This window comes from Syngnathoides biaculeatus, chromosome 20 (genome assembly GCF_019802595.1).
Source record: "Syngnathoides biaculeatus isolate LvHL_M chromosome 20, ASM1980259v1, whole genome shotgun sequence".
In the NCBI taxonomy this organism is placed as follows: Eukaryota; Metazoa; Chordata; class Actinopteri; order Syngnathiformes; family Syngnathidae; genus Syngnathoides; species Syngnathoides biaculeatus.
The window spans coordinates 13131007-13154551 of NC_084659.1; the positions used below are offsets into that span (position 1 = coordinate 13131007).

The 23545-nt window shown below is 44.3% G+C and overlaps 1 protein-coding gene and 1 long non-coding RNA gene across 3 annotated transcripts in view; one reads left to right on the plus strand and one right to left on the minus strand.

Moving 5' to 3' along the window:
- Positions 1-18090, plus strand: part of LOC133493612 (uncharacterized) — a 68998-nt gene extending 50908 nt beyond the window's left edge. The window contains exons 5-8 of the long non-coding RNA XR_009793060.1: positions 17294-17412; positions 17479-17697; positions 17794-17887; positions 17989-18090. This is a non-coding gene — a long non-coding RNA (uncharacterized LOC133493612). The remainder of the gene's footprint in view (positions 1-17293; positions 17413-17478; positions 17698-17793; positions 17888-17988) is intronic.
- On the minus strand, positions 14777-22367 carry pfkfb3 (6-phosphofructo-2-kinase/fructose-2,6-biphosphatase 3). 2 transcript variants are annotated; one of them, XM_061807147.1, is made up of 15 exons: positions 22008-22367; positions 20506-20634; positions 20326-20422; positions 20172-20238; positions 20014-20088; positions 19877-19933; positions 19678-19802; positions 19236-19443; positions 19012-19158; positions 18833-18937; positions 17973-18102; positions 17774-17901; positions 17507-17695; positions 17313-17335; positions 14777-15893 (listed from the first exon to the last, which is right to left on the minus strand). In XM_061807147.1, the coding sequence occupies exons 1-15, from the start codon at positions 22084-22086 to the stop codon at positions 15887-15889; spliced, it is 1566 nt and encodes a 521-aa protein (XP_061663131.1). In that variant the 5' UTR covers positions 22087-22367; the 3' UTR covers positions 14777-15886. The 2 variants fall into 2 exon arrangements, with proteins under 2 accessions (XP_061663131.1, XP_061663132.1); XM_061807148.1 differs by lacking the exon at positions 17313-17335 and having other exon boundaries at positions 22008-22317.
- Positions 22368-23545: the final 1178 nt, after the last annotated feature.

The following is a 23545-nucleotide window of genomic DNA, read 5'->3' on the forward strand; positions in this document are numbered from 1 at the left end:
ATCATCGTAGTGAACATTTTTCATTCAAAAGGCCAGAATAGATGCTATCGAGATGATTTACAATTAAAGTTGAGAGGAGGCAAAAACTCTCTTCTCAAGGAGCTGAGGAGGTGTTCCATCGTTGATCAAAACAGGCTCGCAATGGTCTGGTTAAGCATTCCAAGACGGAGCGTACGTGTGATTGACTTGAGTCCATTTTGGTGGGAGTGGTGATGTTGGGAAGCCTTCGTCGAGTAGGGTTACATAATCTGAGAGGCGGAGGGGAAAAAAAAAAAAAAAGAGCCCCTTTCATGACCATTTTGCAAGCCGCAATCTTGCCCGCGGCCTGTTCTTCCACCAAAGAGCAATAAGGGCAAAATCGCAACACTAGCTTTTATTTTTCTTGAAAATAAGAGCAGATATGGCTCAATTGATCAGGAATAAACATTTGTCAAAATAGTGCTTCTCAGTTGAGCAAATTGCTTCTTCAGTGCACTGAAAAGTTTTAATTTTACACTTCCAATTGAAGTCAACTGTCTGCTTTTCTTGAAAAAAAAAAAAAAAGGCCATCCGGTTTTTGAATGTTGCGTCCGCTATCCGTGTCGAGCAAAAATGTAAAACCTCCAACCAAGCTGGCCAGACTCGTAATTATTTAGCAACGTGACAATTATCGGGTGAAAGGTCTCGGCCTGTCAGTCGGGCACGACGTGGACGGCAAGGCGGGGAATGTAACGGGGAGAGTGGGTGTTACGTGGTCACCATCCCCGCAGCGGGTCACATTCCCTCCGCGCTGCGGTCACGCTATGCTCATAATAATCCGTCAGGAAGTGGAGATGAGTGTGAATCACTGCTCATCTGACTACACGCAAAGATTACACACTCGCTTGTTTTATGCGCACATGGAGCAGATGAAGAGTACATCCAATTGCAACTATTGCAACTTCAAAAATAAATGCGTTTCTCAACAACCGTCATTTAAAGCTCTAATCCAGAGGACCTGTGTTTTATTTGTCTATCATGCAAATGTAGCTAAAATTTCATTTTAAAAAATTTAATTCTCAACACAACAGAAATGAAATAAATTAGGGTCAAAGTCAGTCTCAAGATTTTGTTCGAAATGTCACTTAGATTGGGCAAGTTCCATAACTCTGTGATGTCACATCCAGACAAAATGTATCCAGGGGAGTGAAAAAGCTAGCAAAGATGGTGAGGGAGTGTGTTGAATACGGCTGTTCTGCATCAAACGCATGAATGGATAGGCAGGTTATGGACCAGATTTGTGAAGACAAACCGGGCGCAACAGACGTACAAATCAAAGTGGACAGTGATATGTTCCAAGCATTTCACGGAGGATTGCTGTGAAAACCCGGTACAACGTTCAATTGGCTTCGGTAGCAAGTATGTACCTGTTCAAATGTTTAGTACTGACAAGGATCTACCTCATTTTAAATGTAAGTACAATACAAATGATACAGATATATATGTCACCTAATACCCGTATCCATATGACGTTTAGGAGGTGACGAAATTTGGACACTGTATAAAGTTAGTGTACTGTTGACGCTGAGGTCTTGCTGAAATTCGTCTATGGCGGTGTGTGCTCTCAAGTGTTAAGTGTCTTGTTTAAAATACGGGCTAAATCTTTAAACGCAGAACGATACTGAAAGTTCCGATTTTTGTTTTACGTCTCGCCTATCCAGTCTCAAGTACAACAACAACAAACAACAAACGACTCACATTATGTGCAAGCAGCGTCAGACGTTTAAACGTGTTTGAATCATATTATTTCATTTACAAGGTGTATGTAGATTTCTTGAGGCACCCACCAGTCTGTGTTTTTGGGTGTGAAGTTGCACGTGAACTTAGTTCAGGTCTTGCCGAATCCCGTCCTTGTGTTGCATTCGTCAACTCGGGTTTCGTACATATAGGCTTGAATTACACCTGCGTGGGATGTTTTTCAAACACGGGAAGAATTAGAAAAATTCCTTTTCTTCAGTTCCCATCTCTTCCACAGAACATTCCATGAAAACCTTTTCATCAATGCCGTCTATCTCCTCGAGGTCCCAGTCGCCGCGTGTATGGTCGTCTGTATTGTCATTACTGAGGTTGTCTAGGTGTGACGTCACACGGAAGCAGCTTCAACGGAGCCTCGGTTTGAAACAACCATCGGAGGTATCCGGATTACAAAAAAACACTTGCACTTTGGAGCTAATTTATTTCTTAGCTGTTGTGTTGAGAATTTTTTAAATATTTTCTGAATGAAAAATTAGCTACGCTTGTGTGATACAAAAATAAAATGCATACATACGCCTCAGCTGTGTAAAAAGGGCAAGTGCCCACATTGAAACAAAGATATTTACAAAGAAAGACGGTGCGCAAAGAGTCTAAAGCTAGCGCTGTGCTAATGCTAACTGGGATGTATGTATGTACCTCTGGATTAGATCTTTAAAAACTACTCTTGGTTACGTAGTAGCGATGAGATTGAGATGCATTGTGGGACACGTAGTCTACTGTACAGGGAGAAGCAGATCATATACAGCGGACGTGAGGGCTAAATTCACCACGTGCACACAAAGTTTTGCACGTGCGGTTTAAGGGCTACACAACTCAAAAGCACCCCGATCAAATGTCTGTAATTGTATAGTGAGCCCCTTAGCTTGTTGTTCATACCATGCATTTACGTCCCATGAGAAGCGACTTCCCTCGAGTCATGCGAGTAGAATTAAAAATCAAAAGCACAGAGTCCGAAAAACGCTTTCCAAGTATAGCTGGATCGGGTCTTTGTCAGGGTTCTGAGCGAGGTTGCTATTCCTGATGTCGTTTGTTTACGCCATTATAACGTTCCAGGCCCAATTATGGAGAAGCGGCCCGCCGTGAGAAAAATGAAAATATCCTATGGGTTCTTTCCCATTTGCGTGTGTCTCTTTGGAACTGTCGCGCGCAGACGAGAGGAAGGATCGCCCTTCAGCTCCCCCCGCCCCCCCAAAAAAAGTATTTTCAAGTGGATTAAATGGGCCAAAGGGAACCAATATGCCAGTGCATATTTGTCCACAAATTCAATAAATGAACATCCAATTAAATAACTTCTGGAAGCTCACACATGTTTTTCCATATTGACTTTTTCGTTATGTTTCAATGGAACGGGCACAGTTCCCAAGGAAATGTCCAATAAAATTCAGTACCGATGGGGAATTTTTTTATTTTACTTTTTTTTTTTTTTTTTTTTACACTTCAGAGGGAAGATTTATGATTTAGCAACAAACCCCCCCCCACCCACAAAATCCACATGTTCAGATGAAAACCACCAGACATTTAGATTTAGTGTCTCTGTGTGAATTATGATTGTTAATGAGTTCAGCAAAATCAATAGTAGACATTGAGGGGCACTTTATTACAGATACACATTTAAATGTAGAGCGTATGTTGTTAAAGTCGATATGTATAATTATTTACATTGAATATAAACAAATATAAAAAACAAAGATTAGTAAATAGAGTAAAAATAAAAGGTCTAACCCATATAACTTCAATTTGTTATAACAAGCTATTATATGTTATTATTATTGTTATATTTTATGTCATATCTTTTATATCACAAAAACAATGCATTTTTTAATCCATTTAATATATTCTGATGTATCAATGATAATTGTAGAGGTTTTTGGGGTGAGAGAGAACAAAATATTTGCCAAACTTTCCAGTCGCTTCTCAGGGTGTTCATTGCCTGACATTATGTGCAAACGTTTTGCCACCTAGCGGCTTATCGGAACACTGCAAGTATCCATCCTTCCGAGCGATGAAATTGCAAGAATCAAACGATTCAGCATTCTGATAAAAAAAAAAAAAAATTATTAAATAAAAAAATATTTCCCGTCTATCTTTTTATTGCAATTTTCAGACACGGAAATTTCAGTGTCATTGAAATACACAACCGTGTTCCAAGTTCTTGTTTTTGATTTTAAATGGGCTAACCCTTTGTTGTTGGTTTAATGACTGCATGCATGCATATCGTAAAACTTGAGGAATTACTCAAGAGGAGGAGATTTATTTTTAGGTATTGTATCTTTTTTTGTTGTTGTTGTTGTTGTATCTTTCACCATATCTCCAAAAGAGGGCGCAATTTCCTTTCATATTAAAAGGGGGCAACAAAGTGGAAGTGGAACACAGGAGTTTCCTTCCCATCACATGAATCTGACTCATTCCCGCCGTTGGTACAGTAAGTGTTTGGAGTAAAAGTGAGTCATGCGAAGAAGTATTTAAAAGTGAGTATTCTTCTCACCTAAAACTACGACGAGATCTACTCGATATGTACACAACGGGAGGCTTTTGAATAAGATTTCGGGCACGACGAGCTCAACGCAGACTGCCCACGACGTCCAGACGGATAGATTAAACCGGACGGCGGACTATAGACTGACACGCAGACACAACCGCTGGGTCACGGCTACCGTGCACTTCTTGACCTCTGCGGCGCTCACAATGTGGAGGTCGGTGGGTCATTCAATGGTGGCAGATGTGACACACTACATCCAGCTCTGCATTCGCTATCATCATAATTCAACATCATTTTGATGCACGTCTTATTTTGCTATTCATCTTTAGTACGGGTGGCAAGGAGGATCATCTGATAAAGCGTAGGCCTCACAGTTCCGAGGTACCTGGTTCAATCCTGGACTCGCCTGTGTGGAGTTTGCATGTTCTCCCCGTGCCTACGTGGGTTTTCTCCGGGCACTCCGGTTTCCTCCCACATTCCAAAAACATGCAACATTAATTGGACACTCTAAATTGCCCCTAAATATGATTGTGAGTGTGGTTGTATGTCTCGATGTGCCCAGCGATTGCCTGGCGACCAGTTCAGGGTGTACCCCCACCTACTGCCCGTTGACAGCTGGGATAGGCTCCAGCACTCCCCGGGCCCCTTGTGAGGATAGGCGGCAAAGATAATGGACAGATGGATCTTTAGTACGGATCGTACCAAATAAAGGTGACTAAAGGCTGAGGCACATGACGGTACCATATGTTGGGACTCCATTTGCAACTGAGCGATGACACGCTGAAAGTAAATGTTTGCCTCCTCAGCTCACTCACAGCAGGTCAACAATGGCTTTGTTGCCCGAATTTGCATGGACTCGCTCAGTGGCCGACGGAGAGAATGATGCAAATATGATGCACATTGTGAATGAGCAGTCGGCAACTATATCTGCAAGTATTTGCCTACTGCGTACTTTGTAAATTTCTCGGAAGGTAAATTTCCTCCCTTCTGATTGAACTACTTTTTCCTGTTGACCTTAAAATGCAGATTAGTTTCCAGTCAACTCTAATTAAAGACGGGGCAGACTAATGAGAAATCATGGTGTCTAGTTTCACAGGAACAAACAGGTGTCATATCAAGAAGTACACTATCGTGTAATCTGAGATGTTTACAGGCAACACCAGGAACATTTTCTCCATTGCCGTTTCAGAACGCGGCGTGTCATCACATAAAAATTCACCGTCGCTCAGGAAGTGACAGCGCTTTTGTGAAGTAATCGCGTTTATTTGTTCCCTAGATGTGGCCGCCGCGTGGAAGTTGCGGAGGTCAAGTCCGGTGTCGCGCATTGTCGTGCCGAAACGTGACCGATGGCCATCCTACAAATCACTGAACGCTTTAAACAAGGCGCCGCAACAGGAAGCCGTTTGGGACTGTCATCCTGACGCAGCGGTTTTCAGTGCACCCCCCACCTCCTCCCCATGAACCTCAACTGTAAAGTTCATAGTTTGTCGCAGGATTTTTACTGGATAAAACTCTTTGCATATAACACTTTGACTGCTATGATTTGGGAATACTCAGAGTCCAAAATACCTTCCGAAAGATACATATGGGTCTTTTTTTTTAGGGGGGGGAGAAGGAGAAGCTATGCAAGTGTTGCAAGTAGTGCTGATATCAAACAAGCAAACAAATGATTCCTTGAAATCAAATAACTGGCAGCCAGTTCTCAGGGGAAAAAAAAAAACGATCTTGATTTCCTTCCCCTTGATACCAGTCCTATTATGGATTGACCACCATTTTTTTTTAAATGTACTCGCTCTACTGATATTATGTACCTGCTACTAAGAAGAAAGAATATTAGCCGAAGTAAAACAAAGTTTATGTGCGTGAATGAGAGGGGCGGAGGAGGAAGAGTGAAGCTCCAGTGAGAAGAGATAGTGAGGAAAGACGATGTCAAATACTTGGGGTCAACAAGACAGAGCAATGGTGAGGAAGTGAAGAAACGGGTCCAAATGAGGTGGAACAGTTGGCGGAAGGTGTCTGGTGTGTTATGTGGGAGAAGAGTCTCTGCTAGGACGAAGGGCAAAGTTTACAAAACAGTGGTGAGGCCAACCATGATGGACGGATTAGAGACTGTGGCACTGATGGAACAACAGGACGCAGAACTGTAGGTGGAAGAAGTGAAGATGTTGAGGTTCTCGCTCGGAGTGAGCAGGTTGGATAGGATTAGAAATGAGCTCATTAAAGGGACGGCCAAAGTTGGGTGTTTTGGAGACAAGGTTTGAGAGAGCAGACTTTGATGGTTTGGACATGTCCAGAGGCGAGAGAGTGAGTATATTGGTTGAACGGTGCTGCGAGTAGACTTTAGTTGGGGACCTTCTCTTCTTCTTCTCTTCTAGTCGACGTCAGTGTGACAACACTGTAGCTTCTCGCCTCTAAATTCAGAACCACAATATATCAGGAGGGTGTGGGGGGGGCGGCTCCTAATTCCCCAAATTGTCGGGAAAGCTGGAGCCTATCCCAGCAAACTTCGGGCGAAAGGCCGACTACACCCTGAACTGGTCGCCGGTCAGTCGCAGGGCAGGTATCGACACCATCACTGAGCGGGAATCAATCCCACCAAAGCCAAGCATGTGTACCACTACACTATCAGTATCCCCAAATTGTGTTAACTTCGAATTCTTCTGTCCCGCTCACTGAAGAAGTAAATTCTCGTCCCCGTTTCCACCTGCTGGGCCAAGAGACCGAATTTCCCTGATCCTGTTTTTCCGCAAAGGAGCAAGCCGAATATCCCAATCGAGCCTGCCGGTTAAGACGCTGGCAGCGGGACTGCGTGTTCTGGAGGGGTTGCGTAAGCTCATTAGTGGACAGGCGGCAGAGTAAACAGCCAGCCACTGTTTGTACACAGAGCGACCAGGTGACACAATTGGCCCCCCGCGCTTGATTTGGACCTCTGACATAAGCACCGCTCCCCTGCCAACCCGACTCACCCCCCCCCCCCCTCGATTCGTCACAGGGTGCTCCTTACCCTGCCTTGTGTTTATAGGACGGGTTGGCGGGTAATGTCGAATATTGCTGTACAGGGCTTTAAATGATCCTCTTGCAATAAACAAATTGATGAGGCCGACCCATTTAGATCAGCGCCAAAACTGATAGCAACTTAAATGTAAGCACCTTTTCGTTTATGCTAAAATGTTGTCAATTAGTCTGCACGTTCACCAGACCAAAACACGGAAAAATGTCGAAACGAGTACAGTGGAAAGTGTTTTGTTTCCTCTTGACTCTCCAAAGTTGAGTGGGAGTGAAGTTTTTGTGCAATGCGGCTTTTGCGTGCACACTTGCAAAACACTGACCGGCACACAATGGCAGCACAATGGGTGAACTTTGGGTGGCCCGAGGAAACATCAGCTTGTCTCTCTGCCTCCACAATGGAGCCAAATTCACGTCATTCCGGTATTTTTCCCCTCTCCTTCGGCGTGTCCTGTCCAAACTACAACCCCTTGTTTGTTTTTGGAGCAACTTTGACTCACAGGTTTTACTGCTACTGCTGATCCCTTGCTGGAAGGAGTTGATGCAACTTTGCATTATTCCTCTTCCCGTGATTTAGACGGGACCGTGTTAACCATTGTTTATAATGGCATCCAAGGAATGTAGCAACCGGGGGTAATGAGTAAGTGTTCTTGCATCAACAAGGAAACTCCTTATGAGGACTGTTCAAAGTTAAGCGCTGCGTTCCAGGACAATTTTTGTGAAAATTTTCCAATGCACGTGGAGAGCATACTTGACAGAGTACACAAATACTACCTTGTGCTGTTGTTTGGATTGTAATATTGTTTCTCCATCCATCCATCCATCCACCCATCCATCCATTATCTACCGCTTTTCCGGGTCGGGTCGCGGGGGAAGTAGCTTCAGAAGGGATACCCAGACTTCCCTTTCCCCGGGCACGTCTTCCAGCTCTTTCCGGAGTGATCCCGAGGCGCTCCCAGGCCATCTGAGAGACATAGTCTCTCCAGCGTGTCCTCGGTCGTCCTCGGGGTCTCTTTCCGGTGGGACATCTGGATCAGATGCCCCAGCCACGTCATCTGGTTCCTCTCAATGCGGAGGAGCAGCGGCTCGACACTGACCTCCTCCCGGATGACCGAGCTTCTCACCTTATCTCTAAGAGAGAGCCCGGACTCCCTGCGGAGGAAATTCATTTCGTCCGCTTGTATCCGGGATCTTGTTCTATCGGTCACGACTCACAGCTCGTGCCCATAGGTGAGGGTAGGAACCTAGATCGATTGGTAAATTGAGAGCTTTGCATTGTGACCTAGCTCCCTGTTTACCACAACGAACCGATACAAACTCCGCATCACTGCAGACGCTGCACCGAGCCGTCTGTCGAGAATGACTGAATTTGTTCTCTCCAAAATCCCACCCAATTCTCAGCCCTTTGATGGCTCATTCACAAGGGAAAGCGAACACCCTTTCGTGAGCACTTGCTACATTTACGCCAGGAAGGAAACGAGCGCGGGACTTTGTTTCCCGTGGTAAAGGATGTGTCACCGCGCCGCTGCAGAAACGTCTTGAGCACACTGGGCCTTTCCCTTTGGTCGCTCTCACTTGTTCCAATACTCTGTCTCGCTTGTATTTGTCATTTTAAGGATACGTGTGCTTCCGCGCATCCGTCTCTGAGGTTAGTTATTCACGGCGAGGGATTGGGAACGAGGTGAAGTGAGGGGAGGATGGAGGTCAAGGTGTATGAGCGGCCGCCTTTGGACCAGCATCTCCGCTGTTTCTCTCTCTCTTGCTTCTTACTTCATCCTTCTCTGTGCCTCCCCGCGCCGATGTTAGCGTGTCCACAGCAGTGACCTATCCTATAAGTCCATTAAGTTTGTGAGGCTTTAGAAAGAGTCAGGACAGCGATATAACTGGAATTAAGCTGCTGTTGTCTAATAATGTTAAGGGAGCTCTAATGGACTTCGACACCTTCCTCATTCTTGTTTTTTTTTTTGTGTGTTTGTTTGTTTAATTCCAATCACCGGATTGACTGCCGGGTGTCCCTCAGCAAGGTCATTGGACAGTTGCAGCAGCGCGGAGCGCATTCCTTTACGGCTGCAGCATTTGCATTTTCCCTAAATATATAGTATGTAAACACAAAAGTCGGGAGAATGCAAACTTGCCACGCAACAATAAAGATGACTCAACGTGTAACGGGTGACTCATCAAGACGGGCTTTTGTGCCTTTTGTGTCGGCGGCATAACTGCGCAGAGGAATGCCATAAAAGGGTCTTTTATTTCAGAGCCAGTGTAATCGGGGATGTTTAATCTGCTCCACTCCATTCATCAAAGACTTATCCTCGCCATTCACACGGAAATCTCTCCATCAATAGCCTGCGCGCACAAAGCAAGAGCAATTTCGCCCCTTTGCACGAATAGCGGACGTAATGGCTTTGCAAAAACTGGACGTATACAAACACTACACGCACACTTCGTAAGCATACTCTATAGATAGGTAGAAACACTTCACACTCACTCAAATTTTTTTGCCAAGCCTGCAAGTATTTAAAAAAAATAAAAAGCATTGGGAGAAGAGGAGCTGTATTATTTGAATTTTTAAATTTGTTTTCGTATTGAAGATCAGACATTCCTTCTTGATTTAAATTCAATTACTATGCAACAATAGTGTCCAGTATATTAGCATATTTTTAGAAATATTGATGTTGCTCCCTGGCGTCACGGTGGATCAGCAGGAAAGCGTTGACCTCACAGTTCTGAGGTCCCGGGTTCGATCCCGGCCCCGCCTGTGTGGAGTTTGCATGTTCTCCCCGTGCCTGCGTGGGTTTTCTCCGGGTACTCCGGTTTCCTCCCACATCCCAAAAACATGCAACATTAATTGGATGCTCTGAATTGCCCCTAGGTGTGATTATGAGTGCGGCTGTTTGTCTCCATGTGCCTTGCGATTGGCTGACGACCACTTCACCACTTCAGGCTGTACCCCACATCCTGCCCGTGGACAGTTGGGATAGGCTCGAGCAGTCCCATGACCCTCATGAGGATAAGCGGCTAAGAAAATGGATGGATGGATGTCCCTACCCTCACTTACGATCCTGACCGAAAGAACAAGATTGTGCATCCAAGCGGCCGAAATGAGTTTTCTCCGCAGAGTCTTGTTGATGCTCCTCCGCATCGAAGCTCTTGTTAGAATGCCACCTGGACGCCTCGCTGGGGCCCGTGTTCCAGGCATGGCATGGGAACTTCTAGGGTTCCCCCCACTCCCCTCAAAGAGAGGGAAGTCTGAGCTTCCTTGCTTAAGCCCAACCCGGCTAAATGGAAGAAAAGGGATGGGAAAAATATATTAAAACTATATTTATGTGTAAGTGCTTCTTGATTGGAAGTCAAATAGAGTGCCTTTCAACATTAATCTTTCTATTCAACATTGTATTTGCTCCTCAATTAAATTTGAGTGATTCAAATCATTAATTACTTGTTTTTTCAAACTAGTTCGACCTATTTGGAGTACACGAGACGTTGCTATATCTCGTGTGGCCTTGAACCTGGAAACTTCCACAAGCGCGTACACATCCATATAATGCCATAAAATTGGACAACTCGCACATACTGAGTGACGTTGCTGAATGAAATGCAGTCAGGTGTGGCTCAGTTTGCTCATGTGACTCGATGTACAGTGAAGAAAATGAGTATTTGAACACCTTGCTATGTTCTCCCACTTAAAAATCAGGAGGAGTCTGAAATTTTTAGCGTAGGTGCATGTCCACTGTGAGAGAGATAATCCAAATGGAAAAATCCAGAGTGGAGCCCCATGCAAGATATCACCTCTTGGGATCTCAATGATCATTAAAAAGGTGAGAAATCAGCCCAGGACTACATGACGGGACTTGGTCAATGACCTGAAAAGAACTGGAACCACTGTTTCCAAGGTGACGGTTGGTAATACACTAAGACGTCATGGTTTGAAATCATACATGGCACGGAAGGTTCCCCTGCTTAAACCAGCACTTGTCAAGGCCCGTCTGAAGTTTGCCAATGACCTTTTGGATAATACAGAGGAGTCATGGGAGAAAGTTTTGTGGTCAGATGAGACCAAAATTGAACTTTTTAGTCATCATTCCACTAACTGTGTTTGGAGGAAGACGAATGATGAGTTCCATCCCAAGAACACCATCCCTACTATGAAGCATGGGGGTGGTAGCATCATGCTTTGGGGTGTTTTTTACTGCACGTGGGACAGAACGACTGCACTGTATTAAGGAGAGGATGACCACGGCCATGTATTGTGAGATTTTGGGGAACAACCTCTTTCCCTGAGTCATAGCATTGAAGATAGGTCGCGGCTGGGCCTTTCAACATGACAATGACCCGAAGCACACAGCCAGGAAGACCAAGGAGTGGCTCCGTAAGAAGCATATTAAGGTTCTGGTGTGGCCTAGCCAGTCTCCAGACCTAAACCCAATAGAAAATGTTTGGAGGGAGCTTTCTCAGCAACAGCCCAGAACCCCGTTTGATCTAGAGAAGATCTGTCTGGAGGAGTGGGCCAATATCCGTCCTACAGTGTGTGCAAACCTGTTGAACAACTACAGGAAACGTTTGACCTCTGTAATTGCAAACAAACGCTACTGTACCAAATATTAACATTGGTTTTCTCAAGTGTTCAAATACTTATTTGCAGCTGTATCACACAAATAAATTAAAAAAATCATACATTGTGATTTCTGGATTTTTCTTTTTATATTATCTCTCTCACAGTGGACATGCACTTTAGATGAAAATTTCAGACCCCTCCATGATTTCTAAGTGGGAGAACGTGCAATATACCAGGGTGTTCAAATACTTATTTTCTTTACTGTATGTTTTTGAAATGGGTCAAAAGAGTTCATTCGTATGTGCACTTATATGCAAGTGAACGAGATTACTTCAGGCTCAAATGGGACGCTTGGGTCACATGCACGGCTAATAAGGAAGAGGTAACGAGATAAAAGGGGCCAAGCGGCTGAGTCATGATAAATGGACCGAGTCAATGTCATCATGTGCTCAAAACAAGTTTGCAGTTTTGGTATAGTGGAGATGGAGGACATTTTAGATGTGAAACCCTGCTGGACACCTCAAAGCTTCTAACCCTGAAAGAGATTGAGAACACATATAACGGGTCTGGCCCCTTCGTTAGCGCGGCATTAAGGCTGCTATTTGTGGCGCGACTGGCTTAGCGCCGCATGCTAACGCCGGCTCCGCATTTGAACATTCAAACGCCTGACACAGCAGCTCCTCTGTGCTCGCGCACCAGCGTCGACAGCAATACATGCAGCCGTGCCGCAAAACACACGCAGTGCTAGTGCACATCCAGGAGTACGGCTGTGGGGAAAAATTTCAATAGGCGCACACACTTAAGAATTGATGACTAAAAGTAGTCTGCATCATTGTAATGGAGTAAGCATTGATCCTTCTTCACATAGATACTCAAAAGTAAAAAATAAGGGGCATTTAAAGTACTCTGAGTACAGTTGTTTGAAAACATTCCTTGAGTAAATATAATGGACTACCACTCCCCTCTGTACTGTACACATAATCAACAAAATCTAATAAACGAATAGTTTAACAAAGCTGTAAATGTAATTTTTTTTTTTTTTATATGAGGTGGTAGAAAATAAGATACAGGCCTATTTACTGTGACATTGTGTGTGTAATAGCAATACAGAAAAACCAAATAGTTATCACAAAAGGACACCAGAAATTAAAAAAAATTCAGGCTTGCAGTTATTTATTCAAACCTATATATAGTAAAGGTATTTTTTTTCCAGTTCCACAGAGGCAGAAGCAATTATTGCATTATTCTGTTAATTCCACAAGAATCAATAAACTGTTTTTTTGTTTGTTTGTTTGTTTTTTTTACATTTCCGAAGTAGTAAAAATCACGTGAAATTCTGGAAGGAACAGAAAAACAAAATAGTTATAACAAAAGGACACAATAAATTTTAAAAATATATTTTTTTTTAAAAATTCAGGCTTGCAGTTATATATTCAAACCTATAAATAGTAAAGGTATTTTTTTCCAGTTCCACACAGGCAGAAGCATATGAAATTATTGCATTATTCTCTTAATTCCACAAGAATCAATAAACCTTTTTTTTTTTTTTTTTTACATTTCCAAATTAGTCAAAAGCACTTGTGAAATTCTGGAAGTTGCAGAAATGCCGTCATGTGGCGAGAAATGAACCACACGAACGATGTCGTCAGTGCCGAAGCGTACTTGTGTGGATGTGCGTTTGTGTGTGTGTGATGGAGGGAGCCGGGCTGCGAGGGGGGAAGTGGAACCTGACGGCAGTCACATAGCCACCCGGACGCTGACTGGCTGTTGCCGTGATTCACAGGGGGATCACGTATTTGTCTGCGTCCCTTTAAGTGTCGAGTGGGTGGGCGAGAGACGGAAATAGGAGCGGGGCACATTTTTCGGCTCATCTCAGAGCCAAGGTATATTTATATCCGGTTAGCATGGATATCAACCCAATTGCATGCGGTGGGAGTATAAAGCAGTCATTCCCAACCGGTGTGTTTTGCCGTGGGAAATGATCACATTTTGACTTAAATTGCTAAAAAAAATATTCATTTCCTTATTCATCTATTTATGCCAGTGAGGCTATTCTGTTAGATCCCAGGAAGTACATGCGGTGATTAATGTGTCCACGTTTTATGAAATTTACATTTGCTGGCCTGGCATGGGATTTTTTTTTTCAATTGAGATATGCACCATGGCTCCATAAAGATTAGAAATCATTGATGGTGAGGGTGGTCGCAAAGACATCAAAAGTGGGCATCAAAGCGTGAAATCCTGAGTCACATATACTTTACTTTCAATTTGAGTATTACTGTTTTTATGTACAATAATGTGGAGTGATATTTAACACATTACAAAAGCAAATTGCTGGTGTCTTGTGAGGCTGGAACGGATTAATGACATTTCTGTTCATTTCAATGGGTAGAGAAGATTTGAGATGAATTGATTTACAAGTGTGTCAAGGGATGAGTTAAACCCGTCATTCCAGCCACCATTGTAGTTTTATAGTTATTTGAAAACTATATATGGTATGATACTGGATTTTTTTTATTTTTTGTTTTCTGATTTCATGACCTTTAAGGGGGCAATATATTACAAACACGGCAATTTATTGTCCCATCGAGCATATTTTTCCACTTTGATTTCAATTTGATAGTTCCGCAAGCGCCGTGTGCAATCGACATTGCAGCAGCAGTTCAATAGTAAACAGCTCACCGAGACTTCTTCTTCCTAAGAGTTATGGATAATGCGCACTTCAAATTGTAATGGGCTCAATTGTAAATTTTTTTCAGAATCCACTCTGGTGTAATTTGACTGCAACATCCTGAATTGCGCCACTTTATCAGCGGAAGTGGCCAAAGGCGGGTGACTCACAAAAGCGCATGAATCTGTGCGATAGTGAACATTATGCGGGCACTTATGAGAAAGGTGCCATAAAAGCAATAAACAATCCAGTGGAAAATACACACAGCAATACACACTGTACACTTTGCGTAGTTTTATTGGTCCAGCAGATGCAAAATCAAGTAGAACATACTGTAACCTGCATAGTAACCCCTCTCATTGTGTCAAAAACCTACACACAAATAAATAAAGAACATAATAAACAGTTACAAAAAAAAAAAATCATACTTCAAGTATATCAAACTGACATGGCGACAAAAGTTGTGAGAAGCATTTTCTTTCTATAAACAAACCCTGCTTGCTTTTTGAGTCCCCACGCCACATTGGTACAAAAACACACACAAATACACATTTTCATCCAAGACTCGTTTTAAGAAAGTTTGTCGTCTTCTGTCCATCTCCGCGTTCGCCGTACATACACTCGTATTTACAGGTTCTATTATTAACAGCACGCTTTGTCATAAGAAAAATAGAGGTGCTTACGTTTGTGCGCAGCCGACGGCGACAGCAAAGAAAATAAAAAACCAACACTGTTTAATTCTGCGTGTTTAGTAGCAACCCAGCCAATTAAACACTGAGAAATATTACTCATCTGAATGATATGTGATGTCACTCGGGTGCCATGTGAAAACATAATGGGACAAAATAGGCTTGCAAAACAAGCGCTACAGGCACTCTACGGCAAGAACGCCCTCCGTTAAAGTCAAGCAGCTTGTCATGAAGCACATTCAAAGACACTGACACAAATTATTACGATTCAAACGCTTCTCAAACGTGCGAAATCATAGTCAATTAAATCATTTGGCTCCACCTCGACACACAACGTGGAAAAAAAACAAAAAAAAAACATCCAGTGTAAAATAAATACATTTCTGTGGAAGTCCCCATTGTGAACTTAAGTAATAATAAACGTTTAAATAACAAATTCATTCGTCCAAGTAGAAATATTTGAAGGAAGGCATGAAAGTGAAGATGATTTTTGCTCGGAAATGACATCTTTGGATTGAAAACGGGGGGGGGAATAGAAATGAAAATAAGCCCTCCTCACGTTTTGGAATATTTAAGGTACACCAATATGAGAGGGATTTAAAAAAAAAAAATCATTCTTTTAATTTGAAAAGGCTTTTTGTCGAAGAACTTTCATTGTGTCCCCGATGCGGCGTCTTTGCTGCAGTCTGACTGGATCGGTCACGAGTGCCGTCTCAGGTTCTGCCAACAAACACACAAAAATGCTCAAGTTCGCCCTCGACATAATGTCCGCAACGAGACGGCTACGAGACAAACCAACGCCTCGCTACGCACAATACCGTCGCCGCGTGTTGCGCTGCGCCTACAAGTGACAAGTTACGTCACCGTCTGGTATTTTTGGAAGGTGCAAAAGCGACACTTTGAATGAGCGAGCCGACAGTCTCGTAATCTTCGGGCAATTGTGAATGGCGCAGATTTACACACCCTAACGGCAGTCTCGCAATTTAGCCGCTATAAACTAAGCGGCTCTTTTCTAGGTTTTGCTGATCTGAGCCTAGTAGACAAAAGTGGGGAAGATACAAGACGCTTTAGAATGGGGGGAAAAAAAAATGTGGTGTCAGAAAAAATTAGCCAGCGTGTGACTTTAAGAAGCGTGTTGCAAAAGTAGAAACAGTGACAAGCACTCGAACACATCTAAACTTTCACTGCCAGTAAGCAGCTAGCCTTCCCACCGCTTGCCAGTGAAAGCAAAAGTGCGTACTAAATACACAAGTTTGGCAAGTACACCTTACGCAAGAGATGTAAACACAGGAGGTGGAAGTAAGTTTCGAGTTTTCACCTTCGAGTTTCAAGCAAGTCTCAGGGTACGGTGCCCAAAATAAAGTCGAGTACACACTCAAGAGTCAAGTTAAGTCGTAATCTCCATCCATCCATTTTCTTTGCCGCTCATCCTCATGAGGGTCGCGGGGGAGTGCCGGAGCCTATCCCAGCTGTCAACGGGCAGGGGGCGGGGTACACCCTGAACTGATTGGCAGCCAATCGCAGGGCCCATACAAACAGTCGCACTCACAATCACACCTAGGGGCAATTTTAGAGTGTCCGATTGATGTTGCGTGTTTTTGGGAGGTGGGAGGAAACCGGAGTTGCCGGAAAAAAACCCACGCAGGCACAGGGAGAACGTGCAAACTCCACCCAGGCGGGGCAGGGATCGAACCCGGGTCCTCAGAACCGTGAGGCCAAAGCTTTACCAGCTTGATCCACTGTGCCACTTAAGTAAAAGTTGATTGCGTGCTAAATACACGACTTTGGCAAGTAAATCTGACGCAAGGGATGTAAAACACAGCAAGTATCGAGTTACGCTGGCCAAAATAAAGCAAGTCAAGTCAAGTACATAAGTACATAATATCAAGTTATAAAATCTTGCTCAGTCACAACAAATATTTTAACACATTCCCAGATTTGTTACTGGTCCAAAACCAGTCTCCGTGTTGCCCATGTCTTCTCAAATACATGACTGACATGGTCAAAAATTGTAAATCCAGTAAGTCACATGACTCGAGTCCTCCATCTCCGTGTATACATGATGCTGTACTTGCCCATCAAGGTTTTGCTTGGTTTTCTTTTCTCCCAATCCCACTTAGGAGCTGTCTGAATACTTACAGGCAAACTTTGCCCAGCCAGTGCTGCGAGTTGCAGAGCAGGAGAAGGCAGCGCAGGAAAAGAGGACGGGCAAGAAATGAGAAAACATGCAATCTAAGAGGTGACAATCTAGAAATCCTACAATCTTGATTTGACATTTAAAAACTGATTGTGTGACTCTTGACAGGTTTCTGCGCGTTCGTGCCGGGACCCACCTGGCCGGCCAGCGTCAGTGGGAGGTGCGACGGGCTGCAGAGGGCCAACGAAGCCACCGAGCGCGGCAGCTCCTGGATGGGAGCCTCGTCCAGATCGTCGATGCGAGGTTTCTTGATGTTTGTCTCGGGGCTGGTCAGAGGAGTCACGCTGTTCCTCCGGATCAAGCTGCCGGGACCCCTCTTCACCTCCTGTACGAGATCAGAGTGAAACGTGCTCAGCGGTGAAGAAATGCGGGGGAAATGCGTGCAAGTTGAATGAAGTCCTACCTCTGGTCTGTCTCTGTGAGTGTTCACCGCGTCCACGTTCAAAGAGATGGACTCGACCTTGCATCCGTAGGCAACGGGGGTGAGCTTCAGCACGGTGTGGAGGGGACACTTCAGGTAGGGCATCTCGTCTGCAACGGCAACGAAAACGGCGTGATGTGAGTCCACCGACGGAGACGACCGCGCGCCTTTCTGTACCCACCTGCGCTTTTATCCAGGAAGTACGCCAGGAGGCAGCGCATGACGGCCTGGTGGCAGATGACCAGCACATTCTCCTGCCTCTCCAGCTCCATGATGACCGGCTCCACCCTCTGGACCAGGTCCTGGTAGGACTATAATCAACACGATGTTTATTATATTGGATGTCATCTGTTAAACAAGCAGTTGGCGTGAATATACCGCATAATGTAATCTATATTACTAGTCAAGGTTTTTTGCGCTCTTTCTAAAAAGCCATGTCGAAATAGGAGTTGGTGTCAAGGAAGTACATAATGTTGAAATCAAACGTTTCAAGCGAGAGACAAGCTTTATGTATATATTATTGTCAATGTAGTGTATACAGTGAAGAAAATAAGCACGGTTCGCGGAATTATGACTAAAAAGTTCAATTTTGGTCTCATCTGACCACAGAACCTTCTCCCATGACTCCTCTGTATCATCTAAATGGTCATTTAACTTAGGACGGGCCTTGACATGTGCTAGTTCAAGCAGGGGAACCTTCCGTGCCATGCATAATTTCAAAACATGACGTCTTAGTGTATGACCAACAGTCACCTTGGAAACGGTGGTCGCAGCGGACTAAAGGGTCAGAATTCTAGCTAATAGGCAGGTGTTCAAATACTTATTTGCAGCTGTATCACACAATAAATCGTTAAAAAAAGATCATACATTGTGATTTCTGGATTTTTCTTTTTATATTATCTCTCTCACAGTGGACATGCACCTATGATGAAAATTTCAGACCCCTCCATGACTTCTAAGTGGGAGAACTTGCAGTATAGCCGGGTGTTCAAATAATTATTTTCTTCACTGTATGATGATGATTTGAATGTAGGGGTTTACCTCTCCAGCGGGGTAGCGGTAGTAGTATTTGTCCTCATCCCTCAGTGCGAACTCCTCAGGGAATTTCTCTTTAATCTCGTCGTACGTCATCTCCTCACACACGCCCTGAAGCAACACGAAAAGTTAGAAGGAAAATATTTGCGCAGGGAGAGAGAATCGCGCAAGCGAGCGACACCCACTGCGTCGATTTCGTTGAGGGCCTTCCACTGCTCGTACGGGACCCCTAAGTGCTCGGCTGTTTCGATGCTGCAGCACAACTGGCTGGTCCAGACCTTCAGATCCTTCAGCTGTTGCTCCCCTACAAATCCAGCCAAAGCGGTGGAAAACTACAAACGGAGAGTGAACAACAATCAGCCTCTAGCATCCGTTAATGTGGCACGCGGTCTTCGGAGCGGTCCCGTACCTGCCTGCCCCTCGGCGAGAGGCCGGCGTCGCCCCCCAGCCGCCCCTCCAGGTTGTCTGTACTCTCTCCGTGTCGACACAGGTAGATAGTGCGCGGCTGGACGTGGATGTTCATCAGGTAGTAGACGATCTTGCTCTGCGTGTGATCCTGGATGCGGTTGACCAGGAAGCGCCGGCCCACGTCTATCACCTTGATGAAGGACAGGTCCCTGCAGATAGGGAACAAAAACATTAACAATGGACCTTTTCATCAGGTTTGGGGAAAAGAATGTGCGCCGAGATGCTACCAGGTGGCAGAAAAATCACCATTAAAGCAATTGGCCCTCTTTTCTCAATAGTTCTGTCTTGGCCAAATGTCATGTATGAGTTTACTCGAGGTGCAATCCGAGGTTCTGCCACCCAGAAGTACGTCAATTCGACCGAGTCGACGTCCCGAAGCTTGCCTGTCGTGCTGATCGGGGTCCAGAGGTTGGTAGCTGGCTTTGTAACATTCGATCCGCCTTTGGAAATCCAGCATGGCGTCCGTTTTGTTGCAGTCTTTGTAATCTGGACAGGACACCTTCACTTCCTGGAAGAAGGTCGGAAATGAGAACAGCGGCAAATTCATGGGCCGACGCGCGTATTTGAACCGTGCGACCTCACCATGATATTTGACGCAATGACGCTCGGGTCGTCACAGACTGACTCGATGAAAAAGGTCTGGATAGAAAAAGAGGAACCTTCGGTTGGACGGATGCCCAGGCCCGGACGTGAACGCGGTCGCTGTAGTAACCACATACCCTGAAGCTGTTCTCGCGGCCAAACTGGAGGATCAGCTCGCGTCTGTCCCTAGTTGTGTTCGTCGCGTCGAAGACCTGGCGTAGACGTGCCATCTTGAGTTTGTTTCTCGCCCTTGCGGGGTTGGCAAAGAGCCACTGGTGCATGATGGGAAACTTACCGCTACTTGGCCTCCCTCGTCCTGTAAGTACAACTTGACATCCCTCAAGGCTGCTAAGGCACATTGTCTGACGGGCAAAAAACGGGTGTTAGTTATTTTTGTCATTCCAAAAAAAAAAAAAAAAAAAAACAATTATGTACATATACAGACTTACTCCCTGATTTTGACAGCACACTCATTATCAGACTTGAAGAAATCATAGGAGCTGTAGTTCTTGACCGCCTCCCTGCGGTACTCCCCCACGTTGAAGACTGCACGCGACAAACGTGATTGTGAGCAGACGGGTAAATAAATAAAAGTCGTCCTCGCGTCTCAGCTCAGTGCCGTTCCGTACCTTTGGTGGGCATCCCAATCCAGTTGAGGTAGCGCGTGAGTTTTCTGGACATGTACGTCTTGCCCCGAGCCGGCAGGCCCACCATCACGATGACGGTGGGGGGGTTGGCGATGTGGGGCGTGCCGCCCGCTGCAGGGACCGCAGTCAAGATTTATAGAACATGTGATGACATTGAATTGTGTGTCTCGAATCGGGTTCACATTTGTGCCGTTGACCCACTTTTGCACGCAACGCCCAGCCATGAAACGTGTCCAACTGCCCACCCAGCCACATCCAATTTGTCACCGCAGCTTTTAGCATATTCTGCGGCTCACCCTTACTCAGCATTTCTTTATTTCGCATCAAGCTAAGTGCTCTCGTCACCGCACTAAACATCGGCAGCGCCAACTCACTAATCTTGTTCCCATAACACTGGAACCACATGAACGGAAAAAAGAGATTAAGCTAATTGCCAGTCAGACAGCGCCAGCGGCTCGAGCTCACCTTATACAGGAAAACACTCACACTGATGTAGCTATGCATATAAAAACATCTCTAATTATTGATATTTATTAGGGCTGGGCTCTATGGCCTTTCAAATCCAATTAAAATCAAATAATTCCTCTTTCAAAAACTATCTTACCGCATTAACTTGCATCAACTTGCACAGAGATTTTTTTAAAAATTGAAATGTTCAACCATTTAAACACCGTTCATTTCTCACGTATAGTTACCGAGGGCAAATATGGCGACATCTGCAAAATATTTGCAGCTTGGAAACACACATGCCGCGGGTTCAAAAGTGATCAACATGCCGACAAAGCGTTGCTTTTGTCATGGAGAAACGGGCAAATTCAGCAATGAGGGACACCACAATCGCCTTCCAAGAGGCTCCTTGCTTGTCATGTGGAAAAAAATGTGAAATTGAATTTGCCTCTAAAGTTGTTGTTTTTTTCACTAAAAGCCTTGTAAAAGTTGCAAAAAAAAATTCGTTGGCATCACTTTTATAAAATAAGCTCCTCACTGCAAGCAAGTTGCAGGGAGATAATTGGCCTTTGGAAGATGCTCAAAAAAATAGATACAATTTATTAATGGCTCAATCCAAATTGTTTTAGTTGGTTAAGAATTAGATTTTTCTTTTCTTTCTGCAAACTGTCTACCCCTTCATCTGTGTCGCGCCATGCACACGCGTTGCCCAGCGACTAATAAAATGACGAGTTTTCTTTTTTTTTGCAGCAGCAGCAGCATCCCGCACCAGGTTGCGGCGCTGTGCGGTTACCATGGCGACCCGTGCCGAGTCACGCACCGGTCGAGGCGTGCCTCGCATGCCGTTGTAGGACGTATGCAAACAACGTATCCACGGTCACATTTGCACACAGGAATATGGCACACAAGGATAAAATAAAAAGACGAACTAAAACTCATTGGTGGGCAGTGATGCCGCTTCCTCACATCATAGAGGTCATTCGCATTAACTCGTCACAAAATATGTATAACTGCAGTCATTTTTTTTTTTTTTTTACCTCGACGGGGTGCCGGCTTATCATCCTTGGTAGGAACCCAGATCTTTTGGATCCTGTTCTGGGTCAGCTCTCTGGGCATTCCTTGAGGACTTGGAAAAGCCGCACGGGATAAGTGGGAAGCGCGACGATTACAATACACCCCGCAAAAAAGAAAAAGGAAGGAAAAAAAAATAGCACACAACCGGTTTGCCTGAAAATCAAAATGATATTAATAAAGACAAAAAAAGATCCGGCGGCAACGAGCAAGGTCGGGCGTCTAATGAGGAGCGTTGAGTCGGGCTAATCTGCCGTGTGAGGCGCACATCTGCTATTTAACCCCGCCTGGCGCAGCGGCAACGTGACCGCGATGACGAAACAAAAGACACATCGACGTCATTAGGAGGACACCCCAGCGGCGTCACCTCGCGGCCACTGTGATAACTGCTGCAACAATTAATTTCCCATTTGGTGACCTCACGGCCGCCCGCATGCACTTAAAAGTTCACAAATTACCATAACAGTATATACTTTATTTATATATGTGTACTTTACAGTACATACACGCATTGGTTAAGTTTATATTCGAGAATTGCGTCTTTTTGAGTGGTTGTTAAGCTATTTAGGAGAAGTGCAAAACAAACATCAGGTTAGTGAGAGTGTTTCGCAGCATAATGATGTAATTGTGCCCTTCTCTATTTTTAGTTGTTCCTCCGCACCTTCGACATCACGGTCGAAACGTGCCGATTGTCACTCGTCCTGCTCAGGCTTGTTGCTCCACTGAGTCATCCTCGGATGCAATTATGAACGCCAGTTCACGCCGGCTCAAACTGAAATATTCAGCACTCCGTGCAATAAGAAGTAATCACGTGCATTCCTTTAGGCCTTTGTCAGAGTGGTAAGGAATAATTTTGAAAGACAAATAAATCTGTAGTTGGTCTTATTCAAATGGTTGGATTGTTGTATGGAGACGGATTTTTAGGCCGTCCTTCACTACACAAAATAAAGTTGTCAATTTAATAAATAAGATTAGCAACTACAGATAAAGTGGTTAGAACAATTTGTTTGGCGGTAAAATGGCTTAAAAACAAATTTGCCCTCAACCGATGATCTTTCCTCGTGACAATCTCAAGTCAAAGTTTGGAAATTCTTGGTTTCGTATCCACTGTTTGTTCTCTTTTCAAACTCTGTCCTGGACATTTTTTTTTTCTTTTTTTGGGGTGATAAGATTGCCACCCTTTTATTGTGATATCTGCCTTATTATTATGACTTGACAACATTGTATTGATTCAAAACACGAGTTGCTCATCAACACGTTTCGAGTTGTTGGCTGTTTTAACCCATTCATGAGGAGGGTGGCAATTATTATTATTATTTTTTTTTTACCTTATTGCGATAAAAATCTCCTAACAGGCCACAATCAAGGAAATACTTCTTTTTCGTTTATGGTTAAGTTATATGATAACTTTACTAGATCGTCCCAAAAAACAATCAGAATCAGATTAAAACACTTAAATATTTTGATATACTGAAGGATACAATGCGTGAAAATCATGATGTCC